General features: G+C 43.7%; 1 protein-coding gene across 3 annotated transcripts in view; it reads left to right on the top strand.

The window, feature by feature from the left end:
* Positions 1-9,738, top strand: part of LOC141107700 (cytochrome P450 2C8-like) — a 55,842-nt gene extending 46,104 nt beyond the window's left edge. For all 3 annotated transcript variants that reach the window (XM_073598617.1, XM_073598616.1, XM_073598618.1), the window contains exons 9-10: positions 2,796-2,937; positions 9,293-9,738. In XM_073598617.1, the coding sequence (XP_073454718.1) occupies positions 2,796-2,937; positions 9,293-9,474 (324 nt within the window). In that variant the 3' untranslated portion in view covers positions 9,475-9,738. The remainder of the gene's footprint in view (positions 1-2,795; positions 2,938-9,292) is intronic.
* Positions 9,739-21,054: the final 11,316 nt, after the last annotated feature.

Below are 21,054 nucleotides of genomic sequence, written 5' to 3'. Positions count from 1 at the left end.
AGGTGAGCTGATTATGAAGTGTGACCACAGGAGTGCACACAGGGTGTTCTGGGTGTACCTGAGCACACCCTAATCACCCCATATGGTGCTGATTCCCCCTGCTTCCTGCCCCCCCCCCCCGTTTACCCCTGCAGTGCTGCCAGCTTTCCTGCTCTCCTGCTGATGGCTATGGGGGATGTTTCAGAGGGAGAATATTTCATTTCCCAGCCCCTTCCTTTCCTGAATGAACACAGTGAGCGATCTGTACCGATCTGTTTACTATGCTTCAGTTTGTGAATAAACAGGAAGCCGCTCAGCACAAAGCACTTCCTATTCGTTCACTGTCCATTGCAGTTGAGGCTGCAGAGAAAGGGACTGCGGAATCTCAGTCCCTTTCTCTGTCTCAAAATTGAGACATCAGGGGTCTGTTTAGACACCTGATATATCAACAACCCCCCCCCCCCTCAATGGGGCTCCTAAAAATGTGTACAAAAAATAAATATTAATAATTATATTGCAAAAAATTAAACAATCACTTTGTAGAAAATAATACAAATAAAAAGCTACTGACACCGTCCACTGCCCCGCTGACACCAATCTCTGCTCTGCTGTCACCATCCACTGCTCTGCTGATATACATGCATGTGTGTTTGTGCTCTGGGGTGCAGGAGTGTGACTCCTATCTTTTAAGTTCCTACATTGAGAACAGGGCTCGAGTCCTGCAGGAACGCATAGGAACGGCGTTCTGTACTTTTTCCACAGCAGGAACACCATTTCCATTAGCAGCCACGTCCTGCAGGGCCAACAGCACAACCGCTCATGCGCCGTTTCGAAGCCTGCAAAGCTCATACATGAAGCTCGGCTGTTTTTGGCTGGGCGGGCGCATGTGCAGTGGTGTAATGATGCCGTCTGGGACCATTTTTCAATGGAAGGCAGTAAAACACTCGGTCTCGGCGGCCGTGGCGCCTCGACACAGCAGAGAGCAGCAGGACAGTAGCAGTACACTGATGTGAGTGTCTCAGTGGCGATGCCTCGCCACAGCAGAGAGGAAGACACTGATGTGATGGGGCAGAGGAGGACATTACTAGGGGGAATGAAGGGGCAGAGGAGGACATTGCTGGTGGGTGAAGGGGGCAGAGGAGAACAATGCTGGGGGGGAGTGAAGGGGCAGAGGATGACATTGCAGGGGGGAGTAAAGGGGCAGAGGATGACATTACTGGGGGGGGGAGGTGAAGGGGGCTGAGGAGAACATTACTGTGGGAGGGGTGAAAGGGGGCTGAGGAGGACATTACTGTGGGGGGGGTGAAGTTGGCAGAGGAGGACATTACTGTGGGGGGAGGTGAAGGGGGCAGAGGTCGACATTACTGGGGGGGGGTGAAGGGGGCAGAGGTGAACATTACTGTGCGGGGGGGTGGAGGTGGAGGTGGCAGAGGAGGACATTACTGGGGGGAGTGGAGGTGAAGGGGGCAGAGGAGGACATTATTGTGGGGGGGGTGAAGGGGGCAGGGGATGTTACTGGGGGGAGTGAAGGGGACAGAGGTGAACATTGCTAGGGGGGGTGAAGGGGGCAGGGAAGGACAGTGCTATGGGGGCAGGGCTCTAGCCCTGCAGGCACACATGGGAACACTCTTTTATTTTTGAGGTGGGGGGTATTATTTGTGAGTTCACACTTTTTTTTCCCAGGACTTGACCTCTGATTGAGAGTGAAGATGGACTGCAGGAGTGAGCACCCAGATGGTCTGTAGAGGTTTGCAGTGGTGTGACGGATTTGGTCTGCTTCTACTATAATTGACTGTCACATCATTTTGGGTACCTGTTCTACCAGCTTCTGACTGTAAACAGTGGCCTGAAGTTTTTAGTGATAGTTATAACACACTGCTAGGGGTTCACAATTGAGCACACTACAAGCCTGATACAATGATGCTGGATGTATGCATACAGTACATGTGGAAGCCTGACATTTAACTCCACCACTGTGCTGCCACATTGATGCATACTGCCAGCAGGATGGTGTGTGCAACCATATTACACCCCCCCCCCCCCCTCTACAGTAGCTCTGTGAAAAAAAAAAAGTAAACTTTTTTTTAAAAAATAATAAAAAACAAAAAAAAATAAAAAAATAATAGATAACAAAATAATAAAAACAAAAATCGTAAAAAATAATAATAAAAATAAAAAAATTCTGACACTGTCTATTGCTCTACTGACACCATCCACTGGCCTTCAAAACAAATTTTGAAAAAATGAAAAGAGAATACTAAAAATGTAATTGTACACAAATAATAAAAAAATAAATAAAATAAACAAAAATAAAAGAACTGCTGACAGCATCCACTGCCCTGCTGACACCATCCTGAACATACTACCCACCGCCGAATGCTCCGCATTTCTCACCTCCATACACTCCATACTCCTCCCCTGCACATACTACCCATCTCTATACACTCCGCACTCCTCTCCTGCACATAGTACCCACCGCTGTACACTCTGCACTGTACATTCCCTATTTAACATTAACACATTCTTCACTAAGTATGTCATCTAAGACTCTATTAAACTACACCCCCTTTAAGCTACACCCAATATTTAGCACAATTTAAACCAACATTTCGCCATGGCGCAATTTTTTTTTTTTAAATCAATGCATAGGGCCGTCTTTTTATCTTGCACAGAGGCCCACTGATTTCATGATACGCAGCTGATAAGATAGCAAAGATTTTTGGGGTGGCTACAGTGCTAACAAGGTTATCAATCCATAACTCAGTAAAATGGATAGCTCACTGTTTTGCTGTCTCTTTCTCCTTATCTCCATTTAGGGAACAACTGTCTTCCCACTTTTGACTTCAGTCTTGAAGGATCAAAAATACTTCCACAACCCACATTTGTTTGACCCAAATCGTTTTCTGGATGAGAAGGGCCAATTTAAAAAAAATGAAGCTTTCATGGCATTTTCTACAGGTATGGGTACTGTTGAGGGACAAAGTTCCATAAAAGTGGAGAGATAATCTGGTCTTTTGTTGTATTGTGCCTTCATCCATGATTGACAGCTACAAACGATAACCCTCTGGAGTTGGGACTATATCGGCACTAGCCAAAAATGTATCAATATATTAATTTAAAAAAAAAATATTGATACAAACGTGTTAAAAACACATCTGAGAAAACAAAGCTGTGGCAATAGACATAAGAGTATGATACGATAACAGTGCAATATAAATATGTTCAAATGCGTTTTGTCACATGTCACACGCTTTTTTCAAGGAGTACTCCTTGAAAAAGTCATGTGACGTGTGACGAAACACATCGGGCGGATCCTGGTGATGTCAGCACGCACACAGGGGAAGTTTACACCCTGGTTGCTGTTACAACACCCAAGTGCCCCTAAGGGGGCTGCACACCCTGAATGTGCTATGCATGCTGTCTGAGTGCACCAGAGCCAGTCACTGAAAAATTTGAGTTTTTATCTTTTATGCTTTTTATTAAAGAATTTTAAAATTATTTAGCACTATGTTAGCTTTTCTGATTCTTTTAGGAGCACCGCCGATATGGATTGCTATATGATACAGTTTATGTACTAGGAATAAGGATTTACTTACCCACTAGAGGACCTTTATGCCCCTTAAAGGCGCATAGTGACCTGTGGAAGGTCAAAAGTGGAGGTGAGCACTTAGTTTGGAAAATGGAGGGACACTGTTGGAGATTTGCGACAATTGCACAGAATTCACAGAAACGTTTTTTAATGTTTGCACATTGTAGCGCAGGGGATCAGGCACTTGTCATTACTTTACAGACTTAGTGGCCACCACTGTTCGCATACAGTTGCCATTCCAGCAACAATCTGCTGATTCTTTTTTTTTTTTTTTTTTTTTTTGTTTCATCAGTCTATCAATTAAGGGGTGTGGTTAATTGCTCACAGGTGCCTATTTAACTTGTTGTAGGACTCAGTCTGAGCGTGCTCAGTTTGAAGCTGTGGAGCTTGGTGTAAGTGGAGCTAGATTAAGTGGGAGTTAAAAACAAGAGTTTAAAACAGGAGGTTATAACAGGGGTCATAGTACCTGTGTAGTGTGAGTATCTGAGTGTTGTCTGAGTAGTGTGTGTGGATCGTTAGTACTTGTGTATTGTGTACCTGTGTATTGTCTTGTCGTGTACCTGTGTATTGTCTTGAGTATTAGTGCCAGGAAGCTAGTTGTTAGGTAATTTGGACAGGGTAAAATCCCCAAATCCTCACTAAATTTAATAAGTACGATGCCCGGCGGGTGTGGAGAGGCAACTCTTTGTACATCTTGCCGCATGTATGCGTTCCTTGATCATCCGATCGAGGGCGAATACTGCTGTGCAAAATGTAAGCACATTGTTTCCCTGGAAGCCCAGGTTCTGAATCTGGGGAAGCAACTGTCAGCACTGAGAAGTCCCTCCATACTAAAGGTGAGCCAGGAACGTACACGGCAGGTGCCGGCAGGGGCCAGCACAGAGGCGGGTGGAGACAAAGAGGTGCAGGCACTAGCAAAGAGTAGATGGGTGACAGTCAGGAGGGGTAGAGGGGGAAGTGCCAGGGAGGCCGATCCAGGACTGGAGCATCCCAATAAGTACGCTCCATTGAGTGACATTGGTGTAACCAGTCAGGGACCAGCACTGCTGGAGATGAGGGACTCTCCTAGCTGCCAGGGGAAGAACTCCTCCAGTGAGAGTGGGGGGGCAGCAAAGGGAAAGGAAAGACAGATTCTGGTGGTAGGGGACTCAATTCTTAGAAGGACAGAGAGGGCAATCTGTAACCAAGACCTGAAGCGCCGAACAGTATGTTGTCTACCGGGCGCTCAGGTTCGGCACATCACGGATCTTGTGGACAGATTACTGGGAGGGGCTGGGGAAGACCCGGCTGTCATGGTGCACGTTGGCACCAATGACAAAGTCAGAGGCAGATGGAGTGTCCTAAAGAACGATTTTAGGGACTTAGGAGCTAAATTGTGGAAAAGGACCTCCAAGGTAGTGTTCTCAGGAATACTACCGGTACATCGAGCCATACCAGAGAGGCAGAGGGAGATTAGGGAAGTAAACAAGTGGCTGAAGAGCTAGTGTAGTAAGGAGGGGTTTGGGTTCCTGGAGGACTGGGCCGACTTCTCAGTCGGTAACCGGTACTATAGAAGGGACGGACTGCACCTAAATGAGGAGGGTGCAGATCTGCTGGGAATGAAGATGGCCAAAAACTTAGAGGGGTTTTTAAACTAGGCGATGGGGGGGAGGGTCCAGAGACAGTGATAGCCAGCGCGGAAGATATTCCAGAGGGTAGTATTGGGGGCATTAGTGGTAGGTTAACCAAAGCACAAAAACACAAGGTGAGTATAGTAGCAAGTCCAAGTTGCAATCTTGAAACACCCAATACGAGGACAATATGCGACCGGTCTAAACTATGTGGCATGTTCACCAATGCCAGGAGCCTGGCGGACAAGATGGGTGAACTAGAGATACTGTTGTACAAGGAGGATTTGGATTTTGTGGGAATTTCAGAGACCTGGTTTAACAGCTCTCATGATTGGCTGGCAAACATTCAAGGGTATACCCTATACCGCAAGGATAGAGAGGGTAAAAAAGGGGGAGGGGTATGCCTATATATCAAGAATAATGTACAAGTGAATGTGAGAGATGACATCACTGAGGGGGCTAGGGAGGAGGTGGAATCTTTATGGGTAGAGCTCCAAAGGGATGAAGCTAAGGGGAAAATAATACTGGGAGTATGCTATAGGCCCCCTAACCTGAGGGAGGAAGTGGAGACGGATCTCCTATCACAAATTGGATTAGCAGCAAGGATGGGAAGTGTTATCATAATGGGGGATTTTAATTATCCATACATAGACTGGGCGGAGGGAACCGCGCATTCATTTAAGGCTCGCCAGTTCCTTAGTGTCTTGCAGGACAATTTTATGGGTCAGATGGTAGACGCACCAACTAGAAATAAAACATTACTAGATCTACTGATTACCAACAATACAGACCTGATAACAGATGTGGAATTACGGGGCAATTTAGGTAACAGCGATCACAGGTCAATTCGTTTCAGTATAAATCACACAAATAGGAGACATGAAGGGAACACAAAGACACTGAATTTCAAAAGAGCCAACTTCCCTAAACTACAAACCTTGCTAAAAGGCATAAATTGGGATAAAATATTAGGAACAAAGAATACGGAGGAGAGATGGGTTTGCTTTAAGAGCATATTAAATAAGGGCATTAGCCAATGTATCCCAGTAGGTAATAAATTTAAAAGAGCGAACAAACATCCTGGATGGCTTAACTCCATTGTAAAAATGCATATAAAAGCAAAGGAGAAGGCCTTCAAAAAATACAAGGTTGAGGGATCATCCACAGCATTCAGAATTTATAAAGAATGCAATAAGAAATGTAAGGGTGCAATTAGGATGGCTAAGATAGAACATGAAAGACACATAGCGGAGGAGAGCAAAAAAAATCCCAAGAAATTCTTTAAGTATGTAAACAGTAAAAAAGGGAGGACAGACCATATTGGCCCCATAAAGAATGAGGAAGGACATCTGGTTACAAAGGATGGGGAGATGGCAAAGGTATTGAATTTATTCTTCTCCTCAGTCTTCACGAGTGAATCGGGGGGCTTCAGTAACCAAAACTGCAGTGTTTATCCTCATGACACAACACAGGAAGCACCTACATGGTTAACAGAGGACGGAATTAAAATTAGACTTGAGAAACTTAACATTAATAAATCACCGGGACCAGATGGCTTGCATCCGAGGGTACTTAGGGAACTCAGTCAGGTGATTGCCAGACCGTTGTTCCTAATTTTTACAGACAGTCTATTGACTGGAATGGTACCAGCTGATTGGAGAAAAGCCAATGTAGCACCAATATTTAAAAAGGGCCCAAAAAACATCCCTGGGAATTACAGACCAGTTAGCCTAACATCAATAGTATGTAAACTCTTGGAGGGGATGATAAGGGACTATATACAAGATTTTAGTAATAAGAAAGATATCATTAGCAGTAATCAGCATGAAGAATCGTTCTTGCCAAACCAATCTATTAACCTTCTATGAGGAGGTGAGTTGCCATCTAGATAAAGGAAGGCCCGTAGACGTGGTGTATCTGGATTTTGCAAAAGCATTTGACACAGTTCCCCATAAACGTTTACTGTACAAAATAAGGTGCGTTGGCATGGACCATAGGGTGAGTACATGGATTGAAAACTGGCTACAAGGGCGTGTTCAGAGGGTGGTGATAAATGGGGAGTACTCAGAATGGTCAGGGGTGGGTAGTGGGGTTCCCCAATGTTCTGTGCTGGGACCAATCCTATTTAATTTGTTCATAAACGACCTGGAGGATGGGATAAACAGTTCAATCTCTGTATTTGCAGACGATACTAAGCTAAGCAGGGCAATAACTTCTCCGCAGGATGTGGAAATCTTGCAAAAAGACCTGAACAAATTAATGGGGTGGGCGACTACATGGCAAATGAGGTTCAGTGTAGAAAAATGTAAAATAATGCATTTGGGTGGTAAAAATATGAATGCAATCTATACACTGGGGGGAGAACCTCTGGGGGAATCTAGGATGGAAAAGGACCTAGGGTCCTAGTGGATGATAGGCTCAGCAATGGCATGCAATGCCAAGCTGCTGCTAATAAAGCAAACAGAATATTGGCATGCATTAAAAGGGGGATCAACTGCAGAGATAAAACGATAATTCTCCCGCTCTACAAGACTCTGGTCCGCCCGCACCTGGAGTATGCTGTCCAGTTCTGGGCACCAGTCCTTAAGGAGGGACGTACTGGAAATGGAGCGAGTACAAAGAAGGGCAACAAAGCTAATAAAGGGTCTGGAGGATCTTAGTTATGAGGAAAGGTTGCGAGCACTGAACTTATTCTCTCTGGAGAAGAGTCGCTTGAGAGGGGATATGATTTCAATTTACAAATACTGTACTGGTGACCCCACAATAGGGATAAAACTTTTTCGCAGAAGAGAGTTTAATAAGACTCGTGGCCACTCATTACAATTAGAAGAAAAGAGGTTTAACCTTAAACTACGTAGAGGGTTCTTTACTGTAAGAGCGGCAAGGATGTGGAATTCCCTTCCACAGGCGGTGGTCTCAGCGGGGAGCATTGATAGCTTCAAGAAACTATTAGATAATCACCTGAATGACCGCAATATACAGGGATATGTAATGTAATACTGACACATAATCACACACATAGGTTGGACTTGATGGACTTGTGTCTTTTTTCAACCTCACCTACTATGTAATTCTTGCCACTGGAATCCAGTGTGTGCTTGTAATTGCCCATGTAAAGTGTGAAGGCCTAAAAGCTAGCCACTGTAAGCACCTCTGTCTATGTTAAATGGTTTGTCTCAACACTCTAACTGCCATTTTTGCTGGAGAGCTTGGTCTGGTCAGTTGAAGACCAACAGGTGTAAATAAAGGAAAGTAAAGCCTGAAAAAAGAAAACGAATGCAGCCACTACATCTAAGGACCAATAAGCTGTAATGTATTATATTTTTGTATCTGGGTTTACATACGATTTAAGCAATGCCTAGATAAAAATCTGTTGTACCTAGCAAAGTAAACTATTTTGCCAAGATACTGTACATCTCAAGGTTTTATTTAAGCCTAGTACACATGGGTGAATGGCGGCATCGGCCCTTTCAGTAGAAGCTGGCCAACATTCGGCCTGTGTGAAGAGCAGCCAGTCCAACAGAAGCCAGCCGATTGGCCAGCTTCTGTCGAAGGGGCATGATCAAACAGGTCTGCCGATCGGCATCTGATTGGTGTTCTGAGGGGGGGGGGGGCGCCCCCCTGTCAGAACACAATAGCTCTTCAGGGGAGATTGCTGTACTAACATTGCATACTTAGCACTGCGGCTCCTCCCAAGCTCTTTCGTTTTTTTTTTTTCGTTCATCCTGCTGGGATGAACGAAAAAAAAAATGAATAGTGTTCTGTGTTATTAAAGTTCTGTTCCATCCAAAATTCTAGGCGTTAGAATTTTGGATGGAACAGAACTTTAATAACACAGAACAAAGAGCAATATCCACTGGAATCCCATCACAAAATCAAGATTAAGCAGTCTATAGATGGCAGATAGTTAGATTTCTAGTCTTTGACCTGCTTCTGGGTTGCTTATGATTTGCCTATAAGGTGTTTTGAAACTACCAGTACTTTTGTACTTACATTGACATGTATGCGGATGGACACTTTGTACACTGACAAAGGTCTTTATTCCACTTTGCTTGTTGCAAGTCATCAAAGCTTTTAGACACAAGTACAAAATATGACTTCTCTGTCTCTACAGGAAGGAGAATCTGCCTAGGAGAAGGAATGGCAAGAATGGAGATTTTTCTTTTTCTCATTGTTATCCTGCAAAACTTTACCCTGAAATCAGAAGAGGATCCTTCCACAATTGATCTCTCTCCTCTGCCCAACAGCAACGGCTCTATCCATCGGTCTTTTGAGATATGCTTGGTCCCCCGTTAAGTTCCACAGGTTTTCTGTCCACTTGTTACTGACCCCTGTTAGCTTGAAGAGAGAGACCTTGTTTTTCTGAGCTTGCAGTTTCTTCCTATTGAAACCTCAATGCAACATGCAGACATATACCTGTTGCTGCCTAACTGATTCCCTCCCTCTACTGACTGAATTATGAGCACCTAGCAATTAAATTTTTTGACTATCTTTAGACATGAGACTTTTGGTATTTAAGAATATTTCTTTAATAAAACATCTCTGCACTAGCCATCAAAACCCAGGCTATTGTATTCATCGAAAGTTTTGTTGGAAATTACTGCTCTAAACCGATAAATAGTGAACAAAGCAGCTAACACTCAAACAAACAAAGTCCAAACAGCATATAAAAATACAGTGTAGCGCTAAAAATATTAAGGTTATAGTGTACTGAAACCATAACAAATGTGAAAATTATGCAACAATATTCACTGTGATAAATTAGTGAAGGAAAGAAATGTGAAATACAACTTAAATGTCCATAAAAATACAGTGATGGTTCTTCACTCAAAAGTGATGGTGGACAGCATGTGATGTGGATGAAAGAAACGATCCTCTGTCATAAGGCAATAGATGGATACTCTTACCAGATGTGGTGGACCCACTTACTGGCGGTAGTGGGTCAGTAGAGCTTGTGTGGGCCGAATGCCTCACAATGTAGATCCAAATGGAAAAAGCGATCACCCCCAGCAAGATAACCGGACTTCAGTGATGACAATCCTGGCACGATACCTGGATTCTTGTGGTTCTCCAGTAATGACACCGAAACTCCACTTAATGTACTGACCCTCCCAATGTCAGAATGTGTAAAGGAGGCTCAACTGACTGGGGCAAAATGGAAAAAAGGGAAAAGGCTGCATATGGTGCAGATCAAACCAGAAAGGTTTATTTAAAATGACGGTACATCAAAGTTAAATGAGTACATAAAAAAGTGATCACAGGTAAAATATAAAATCAAAATAGCAATATGAGGAGCATGCATAGCAAACCCAGAGAGAGGATGAATCTCCCTAATGGGGGCACAGACAGCAATAAAAACTGACATGTATTCTAATCCCTCCCCACTCTATCCAAAACTGAAAAAAAAAAGTTTTGCCTTTAGTTATATTTTAAGAGTTCCCTTCACAAGAACTAAGGGGCCAAGCCCAACCCCTGAAAAACAGCCCTACATGATTTGGACCAGTGCACAAAGCAAGGTCTATAAAGAGGAGGTTATGAGTAAGCTCTAGTTGTAGCATGAAAAGCGTTAACTTTCAGCCATTCCCCACACTGTCTGTGAGGATTTTATGGAACATGCAATAAAGATTGAAGAAGTGCAGCGGATTCCGGATCCTTTTCTTTTCTGTAGCTTATCAGATGAGCTGTGCTAGCACCTTCACCACAAGTGGCTGGTAGATAGATGGCTAATCACTCACCTGGGGCAGCTTTGCTTGTGTGTTTTTTCCAGGATGCTTCATGTCTCACTTCCACTCAAAAGTGTATATACTACATATTAAAAAAAATAAAATAAAATAAAACATAGTTAAGTATTATATAGATAAACCAATAAAAACATTTGTAATTGTGCTCACAATCACCACTGTGATCCTCAATCTTACTATCCACCACCATGTGTGCACCCCAAACAATGTATTTTCACCAGTTAAAAAGACCTATTTGGTCAGATACAGTCAACTGGGTAATATGGCACACTCTGCATATACAGTAGCTGTGTATTACTAGCAAGATGGAATGGGCTGGGCAAAGAAACATGGCAATAAAACATAGTCCACATAAATCAATATGTCCATGTGGGGAGAATAATATGCTGTCTTTAGAAGGCTGTCGGTTCAAAAGTTAGAAGAGGCTCTGAAACATAGGAAAGACAAAGAACAGCGCCCTCTAAGTGCAGTAAGTTGATTATTTTAATAGTTTAAAAATAAGCATGGGAACACTCACAAACGAGCGAAATTTTCCAGCATGGGTGTATCATATGTGTGTTCATCCATGCTGTCCCGAGGTGAAGCCTGGCTGATGATGGTAGTGAACTGTTGTCTGGCCATGATCCGGCTGCACTGTTAGCTCACAGCGCTTCTGGATAGCTGGAGCGAGGATCGGCGGTGCTCTGTGACGAGGTCACAAGCTGATACCTGTAGTTTACCTTTGTATCCGGCACTTGAATAGAGAATTTGCACAGGAGTGCGGCCGTCCATCCTTCTTTTCTTCTAAGTATCTGTTTGCATACAGGGCTTGAACCCTCCATGTGGGATAGAGGCTTTTTGGAGCAGCAGGGTAAGAGAAACTGCCTTAGAGCGATGTACATGTACATATATGTTTTGGACTTTCTGCTATAACATTGCTCAGGCTACATCTCCCCAATGACCTGTCTCCCAGTTATTGTGATTGAATCACACCTCCACTATTCCCTTATTCTCATTATGGAAGAAATTCCTATAGCAACAGATAACATCAGAATGAACTACATTCAGACTCTTAAAGCATCATCAGATAAACCACTCTGGTCCAGTCAACAGAACTATACAACACAACAATCGGATGATGGTGTCAGGTGTACTTCTGTCTCAGTCTGATTCATGGTTTCTGACAGTAGGCGAAGGCCATGAATTCAGAAGATGCAGTCAATCCACTTGTTGGTAATATTTTTTCCAGATTGGATGAGCAGGATCGCCGCATGGATCAGTTTGCCATGGCGTTACAAATGCTCCTGAGTCGCACGGCTCACCTGGAATCCCCCACTGTGGCTGCATCAGTACAACTTGTGTTGCAGGCCATCCCTGCTGCTGCTCCAGTCTCTGCGCAGACACCCACCTCGAATATTACCTCTGTAGGAGGTATGTCTGGTTCCGCTCCACTTCCCCAGTGATTTGGGGGTGATCCAGTCCAATGCATAGGGTTTCTCAACCAGGTTGAGATATACTTTGAGATGCTGCCCCAGGCGTTTCCCACGGACAGAAGCAAAGTAGGTTTTGTGATATCTTTGCTTTCTGAGAGAGCCTTGGCCTGGGAAAACTCTCTATGGGAGACACAAAAACATGTTTTCTTGAGTTACCCTAAGTTTGTGGCTGCTTTTAAAAGGGTATGTGATGTTCCCGGACGCTCCGCTTCTACTGCCAAGCTTCATGTCCATCAAACAGAGTACGAGAACTGTTGCCGATTACGCCATTGAATTCCGTACTCTGGCAGCAGAGGTTGCTTGGAGCAATGAGGCCCTCATGACTGCTTTTTCTCATGGTCTCTCGGATACCATCAAGGATGAGATAGCAGCCCGAGATATACCCACTGAGCTGGAGAAGTTGATAACTTTTGCCATCCTCATTGACTTTAGACTCAGAGAAAGACTCTCTTTTAAGGAGCGCTTGTGGAAGCTTCCTGTACATTTAGGAGAGCAATGGTTTTCACAAAGCTTGATTTGAGAAGGGCATACAATCTCGTGAGGATTAAGGAGGGTGACCAGTGGAAAACTGCGTTTAACACCAGAACAGGCCATTATGAGTATCTTGTAATGCCTTTTGGCCTTTGTAATGCCCCAGCAGTTTTCTAGGAATTTATTAACGATGTCCTCTGAGATTTGTTGCAGTTATGTGTGGTGGTTTATCTCGATGATATCCTCATATTTTCCAAGTCAATCTCTATTGTAAATTGGAGAAGTACAAAATTCCATCGTGATCAGGTTCAATTCCTGGGTTATGTCATTTCCACTGCTGGTTTTTCGATGGACCCAGAGAAACTTTCAGCAGTCCTACAGTGGCCCCGACCCATGGGTTTACGTCCTCTGCAGCGTTTTCTTGGCTTTGCCAACTATTATCAGAAGTTTATTTGTAACTTCTCGTCTCTGGTCAAGCCCCTGACTGATATGACCAGAAAGGACAGTAACCCACAGAGTTGGTCTCCAGAGTACATTAAGGCCTTTGAGAGTCTCAAGGCTGCCTTTGTTTCTGCTCCTGTGTTGGAACATCCTGATCCTATGTTACCTTTTATCCTTGAGGTTGATGCTTCTGAGACTTGAGTTGGTGCCCTTCTGTCTCAACGTCCTAGCTCTGAGAGCACTATGCATCCTTGTGGCTACTTTTCAAAGAAATTGTCACCTGTGGAGTGCAATTACGAGATTGGTGACAGAGAGCTGTTAGCGATCATTTTAGCCCTGAAAGAATAGAGACATCTCCTCGAAGGTACCACTGTGTCAGTTCTCATTCTTACTGACCATAAGAATCTCACATTCTTGTCTGAGGCTAAATGCCTCTCTCCCAGAAGAGCGCGATGTGCTCTTTTCTTGTCAAATTTCAATTACATTGTCTTATTCTTACCCGGTACTAAGAATGTAAGGGCTGACGCTTTGTCACGACAATTTTCCTCCACTTCCAAGATGGAGTCGGTTCAGGTTCCTGCGATTCCTCCTGATCGTATTCTAGCTACAGTTCGCACCAGTCTCACTTCTCCTTTGGGTGACAAAGTTCTTGCTGCTCAGGTCCATGCTCCTCCTGAGAAACCCTGTGACCCCTGCTTTGTCCCAGAGAGTCTCCATACTGCCGTGCTCCAGACTTACCATTCTCCCAAGGCTGCTGGCCATCCTGGGAAGAATCAACTCTTTTGGGCCATTTCCAAACAATTCTGGTGGCCTAGTCTACGTGCTGATGTAACCACCTTCGTAGCTGCCTGTTCCATGTGTGCTCAGAGTAAGACTCCACAACACTTTCCAGTTGGTCTCCCACAGCCCATACCCAATGGAGAGAGGCCCTGGATCCACCTGTCTATGGATTTCATTGTGGAGTTACCCAACTCCCAGGGCAACATAGTTATCCTTATGGTGGTTGACCGGTTTTCGAAAATGTCTCATTGTATTCCACTTAAGAAGTTGCCCACTTCTAAGGAACTGGCTTCCATTTTTGCTCGGGAGATCTTTCGCTTACATGGGCTACCTAAGACGATTTTCTCGGACAGGGGTAGTCAATTTGTGCCCAGGTTCTGGCGAGCCTTTTGTGCACAGTTGGCAATTCAGCTTGCTTTCTCCTCTTCGTAACGCCCGCAATCTAATGGAGCCACAGAACGAGCCAATCAGTCCTTGGAGCAACTCCTACATTGCTATATTTCTGACCATCAAAACAACTGGTCAGACCTCTTGCCCTGGACAGAGTTTGCTCACAATAGTGCCTTGAATTCTGCTTCCCGATTGTCCCCATTTATGGCAAACTATGGTTTCCAACCTTCCATGTTGCCTGACTCTTTTGTTCCGCAGAGTATTCCTGCGTTAGAGGAGCATCTCCGTGATCTTCGTGCCACTTGGGCACAAGTTCAGGAGGCTTTGCGACATGATAATGATAAGTACAGACTCCATGCTGACCGCAGATGCTGTCATCTCGCAACCTCCGACTGTTCCCTCTCTGAAGTTCGCACCTCGGTTTATTGGGCCTTTCCATATTCTTCGCAGGATTAACCCAGTGGCTTACGCATTAGACCTTCCTTCTAATATGCGTATCTCAAATGTATTTCATGTCTCATTAAAACCTTTGGTCTGCAACCGCTTTACCACCTCGGTGCCTCGTCCTCACCCTGTTCAGGTTGAGAACCATGAGGAGTATGAAGTACAGTCCATTGTTGACTCCTGTAGGTTTTGTGGGTGCATACAGTACCTGGTGCATTGGAAAGGGTACGGTCTGGAGGAACGCTCTTGGGTCCCATCCTCGGACGTACATGCCCCTGTCCTCCCCCGTGTTTTTCATAGATGTTTTCCCCTCAAGCCTGGTGGTCCTCTGAGGGGGAGGGGTCGTTGAGGAGGAGGTACTGTCAGGGCTGGGCCCAGCCCTTTCTTCTCTGAGCTGGCCGCTCAGCTGTCGGCTAATTGCCAGCTCCTATCTCTCCACAGTGACTCACCTGTTGATGATTCTGCTTGTCGGTCCTGCCTACTTAAGCCGTCCAGTCCAGATGATCTCTGCCTTCGCCTTGGTCACATCTCTAGAGACGCTCTCCTGTGTTCCTGTTAAAGATTTGCTTGGCTGACATTCCTTCTGGCTCCAGATCCTGCTTGCTGTTCTACTACGCTGTTCTCTGGCTCCCTGACATTTTGGCTTGTCTGACTATCCGTTCCGGTTCCTGAACTCTGGCTATGTTTTGACTACGTTTATTCTGTTTACCTTTTCTTATTATTATTAAACAAGTGTGATTTAACTGTACTTCTGTCTCAGTCTGATTCATTGTTTCTGACAGACGGTGAGATCACTTTGAAATTACTGTTCCGCAAGCTGGAAAATTTGATGGATAAAGAAATTAGATTGTTTAGGGATGTGAAAACATTAACGGAATATGTGTCTCTTGAGAAAATTCCAAGGGGTCTAAGGATTAAGAAATTCCCCACTTTTGATCTGTTTTAAGACACCTACAAAAAAGAATGGACTGATGCTCTGTCTGAATGCTCTTTGAAATTAATGAGGATCATAATTAAATCAAGAAAAAAAGAACTAGAGAAATTACAATGTGACATCGGTGTTATACAAAAGGATTTCTTTACAGCAATATGAGGAATTTGCTCAGTTGGATATACGTCTAAATAAGAGATTAGATAAACGTATAGATAGAATTAGATAGATGTGATTGCTGGTAAGAGTGACAAGATGGCTATGACAATAAAAATGTGTATATATGGAAAAAGCCATCTTTTCCTTTTCGTCCTTACAATAGACATTTTAAAAAGCGTGTAAGCTTTTCAGACACAGAAATTGAGTCTAACGACACTTTGGCCACCTCAGCCTCTGATTCCTCACCTGAGACCACTAATCGTCCAATTGAAGGAACCAGCAGCATGAATACCAGCAATTTGGGTTTAAACAAAAGCTTCCAGAGCATCCAGCAAGAAAAAGAAAAGCAGTGTAAGAAAACAAGGAGAAGAGGAAGACGGCATAAAAGAAAGAAACAAAGATCGTTATCGGTGACGGGGTCGGCCTCTGAAATAATGTGCAATGTTGATAATCTTTCATCACGGACACTAAATGATTCTGATTTATCTTTATTAGCAAAGGGCTTGAACTTTTGTCCTGATTTTTTTTGGCACTATTTTTGATTTCAATGAATTTGTAAGATCATTGACATCTCTCCACTTGATTTTCTTAGTCTATGTGCACTGTGTGATCTTGAAGATCTCACTCTGGAATCCAATCCTGTTCCCCTGTAGAGATTGGGAGGGCATACAACTATACCTTTCAAGCTACGCTGTGACTTTTACCCCATTAACTCCCGGGGAAAGGATATGGATAATTTCCAGAGGTTGGTGGCGAGGGACCTCACTCATCTGTCACGTAGATGCTCCAGCTCTATCATATCTGACAATCTCACACCTTCTGAAATACAGTCCCTAACCGATTTAAATGAGGACAAAACTATTGTACTGTAGTAGTGCTAGATTCCAGTGCTTATAAAGCTGAAGCAGTCCGCCAACTAGCAGAGACAACTACATATTGTAAACTTAGATGCGACCCTATGCAAAACTTTAGAAAAGAGTTAAATACCTTGTTAGATCGAGCGTTCAGTGTAGGTATCTTTACTGTTGAAGAAAAAGATATGTTTATCCTTGAGTCACCTATTATACCCATATTTCACCATCTACCTAAAATACATAGGGGATTAAATCCGGTAACAGGAAGACCGATTGTTCGGCAAGGGATCCCTTAATGAGCGCTTAGGGCAGTGGATAAACCTTCAGTTACAGCCTTTGGTTTGTGAGTTACCCAGCTTTCTTAGGGACACAAAGCAGTTGTTAATGGATGTCAAGAGTCAAGTTTGGAATCATGACCTGATGTGGATTTATTGTGATGTGAGCAGCCTATATTCATCCATCCCCCATTCCTTAGTTCATCCGGAATTTATTTTATAGTGTTTATAAAATGCAGAGCCTCTATGGGGGGGGGGCTATGTTTTCACCCTCTCTTGCCAACCTTTACATGGGTTGGTGGGAGAGGTCCTTTATCTTTGGAGCTGGGTGTCCCCATCGTTCCCATATAAAGTTTTTTCGCCACTATATTGATGCCCTGTTATTTATATGTACCAAAGAAATAGGAGGGTTGGATGAATGGCTGACTTTTTTGAATGACAAGGATTCCACTTCTATTGACTTTCTTGATGTCACATTGATGGGTATTGATAGTGGAGTTGAGTCAAAGCTCTAAGAAAACCTCTTGCAGGTAACACACTGTTGAGGGCCGACTCCAGCCATACCAAGCACACCATCAAGGGAATACCTGTAGGGCAGTTTCCCAGACTAAGACGAATATGCAGTAATGATTACAATTTTCAAGGAGAATCTTTAAAGGAACGCTTCAGAAAAAGGGGATACCCGGAATCTGTTTTAAATAGAGCCATTAACATAGCTAATAATACTAAAAGAGATGCTTTGTTAAGGGATGGAACAACCACTTTAGACAGGAAAAAGAAATTGACTGCAAGTGGTGTCCCGATGTTTTCAACACCGTATAGCATTGAGTTCAGGAAAGTTGAATCTACCGTTAAGAAGTATTTACCCATACTTTTCAACAATCCCATTTATGCACAAATTCTATCAAATGGCATCAAAACAGTTTCTCGTAGGGCCCCTACTTTGTTTTGAACCCTTTCCCCAAGTTTATACACAAGTACACACCATCCTCCACATTGGTTGCAATTTAAGGGCTCATCCCGATGTGGAGCAAATAGCTGTCCATGCTGTTTGCATATTAAGAGGGGTGATTTGATTCATTCGATGACTACTCACAAAGATACCAGGATAAAATCATTCATTAACTGCAATACCAGATATTTAGTGTACATTATTACATGTAAATTATGGTCGCTCCGGTATGTTGGTCGCACAACTCGCAGGTTAAGAGATCGGTTATATGATCATTTATACGATATACAAAAGAACCATGCGACAAAATGTGGCCAAATACTGGAATGAACATCACGATAAAGATGTGGCAAGTTTGTCCATACAAGGAGTAGAAAAAGTTACAAAACCAAAAAGAGGCGGGGACAAATTCAGAATCTTATGTAAAAAAGAAGTATTCTGGATCTTTAACTTTAATACTAGAAAACCCCTTGGCCTAAACCATGAGTGGGATGTAACATACTTCTATGAATAATGAAGCTTTGTGTGAGATAAGTGGGGGAGTTTTAATTGGGTGAAACCATTTCCCTTAGGCTCTGTTTCCACTACTGCGAGTTGTTGTGCGACTTGGCACATGTGGAGTCAAAACCCATGTATTTCAATGGTCCCCGTTCTAATTGGTGCAACTCAGGTCGCAGCGACTTCAAATAAGGTTTTTGCACTACTTTGTTCCGACTTTGGTGCGACTTGTTCTCATATAGTTTTCACCGGTCGCATGACATCGCATCAAAAATCACATTGCAAAGTCGCACTGCAAATCGTGCGACTTTGGGGTTGCAGTGGTGGAAACAGAGCCTTAGACTTTTTCCACAACCGATCCATGTTAAATTAGATAGCAGCACAATCCATGTCCACGGTATAACTAGATGTGGACATTGATTGTTTTTCTGTTTTGGTGTTTTGTATTTTGCTTTCTTTTGTTTCATTCTACTGCATTCCATAAACCATGACCATTCCACCGCACTCTCCTATATAAAAATAATGTTAGCAATAAATGAAAATGAAAATAAAAGTGCAATTTAAGGTGGGGGTGGATTGGTAGAGTTTAATAATGAGATGACATGAAACAGAATAAGGTGGAGTGGAGTGGAATGACATATAAGCAAAAATGAAATATAATCTAATACTAGGTCGAACGATTTGTTGACCCTGTTATCTATTCGCCTGTGTCTACATACAGGGAGTGGTTGAACAGCATACCATTCTGTATGAGCGGCACTATATTGAGACCATAAAGGCTAGATCTAGTCACCAGTATATGCACATTTAATAATAATACACGATCAATTGAGTGGATGGGGCAGAATAGGATCAATTAAATCAATATAATTAAATAAAATAAAGGAACATTTATTATCAAATACTTACCGTAATTTTCCTTTCCTGATGGACTCCATGGCAGCTTACGTGTGGGTTAACCCCGCCTCCTCTCCAATGCTATAGGACCCCCTACCCTATAAGATTGAGCTCACCTGTATAGACTGTGTTCCATAACTAGCCTACTCTTGACCGATGGGTGGGAACTCCATCTGCTATGGAGTCCATCAGGAAAGGAAAATTACGGTAAGTATTTGATAATAAATTTTCTTTTTTCCTGACAGACTCCATGGCAGCCTACGTGTGGGAAATAACTGGCCAATCCACGCGGGTGGGTATGCTGAACAGCAATAAATTTAATTTGACCCGTCAACCGACAGGATTTATAAACCAAAGTTCACAGAAGAAAGCGAAGCAAACTCAATGAAGTAATGTGACATTAAAGTTTTAATAGAGGCTCATGAGGCCGCTTGCAGATAACGTCTGAAGCCACGTGCCAGGCTGCCGCCCATGAAGCCGCTATACCCCTGATAGAGCGTGCCGCTACTCCCTCCGGAGGAGCCAGGCCCCTAGCTCTATAAGCCTGTTGGATTAACTGGACAATCCAGGCCATAGTTGCTCTGTTACTGCCAGAGTGATGGACAGACAGATAGTTAGAGCGTGTAAAGGAGGAAGTAACTTGCAGGTATACTTTCAGAAATTTTGCCTATGTTTAGAGGATGAAATTTAGTGGGTTCTGAATGTAGGCAGGACGATTTCTTGAAACTTGAGGAACCCTGAGGTAACTGTTGTATTTGAGTCGAGCCTAGGAATAAGGACCACCCGGTCTGGAAGGAATGTCAGAAAAGGTTCTTCGTGACCTAGTTGACCAATCTTCCAGGACCCTTTTAGCCAAGGTAATGGCTACTAGGAAAGTGACTTTAGCAGAAAGGACTTTAACGGAAAGCTGGGGGGGGACCCCATGATACTGAGTTGAGACAGTGAGTTGAGAACAAGGGGAAGATCTGATTTGGAAAATCTTGGACTCCTTTGTGGTCTGAGTCTTGACGCCCCACGGAAGAACTGCTGGATTAAAGGGTGAACTGCCCATGATGTACCAGAGAAAGCCGACAAGGCTGAGGCTCGGACTCTAGGAGAGCCAAAGAATAGAGATAGACCTAGACCAGAATGAAGGAAGCTGAGGATATCCTGAGCTTTTGGATTTCTACCTGATCTGTCCATAGAGGATGAGAACCTGACCGACTTGGCCCATATTCAGCTATAAAAACTTTATTCAAGCACTTCTTCCTTGAGCTCATGAAGGAAAAATAGTTAAATCATTCTCGAGGCATACCCAAAAGATTCCAGTCCTTCCCTCTCAAGCACCAGGCAGTAGTCTTAGTAATGTCGGACAAGGGTGCAGGACTGCCCCCCCCCCCCCGAAAAAGAAGGTCCGGCCCGGGAGGAAGAGGCACCGGGACCTGGAAGCACAGCTGGCTCAGGAGGGGGAACCAAGGTTTGTTTCGGCCAATAGGGAGCTATCGTCACCACTTCGACCGCTTCCGCATGGAATCTCTGCAAGACCCTGAGGATAATGGGGTAAGCCTTCCTGAATCTCCACTGATCTATCA

Source organism: Aquarana catesbeiana, linkage group LG09, assembly GCF_042186555.1.
Source record: "Aquarana catesbeiana isolate 2022-GZ linkage group LG09, ASM4218655v1, whole genome shotgun sequence".
NCBI lineage: Eukaryota > Metazoa > Chordata > Amphibia > Anura > Ranidae > Aquarana > Aquarana catesbeiana.
This window is presented reverse-complemented; position numbering and strand designations above follow the sequence as displayed.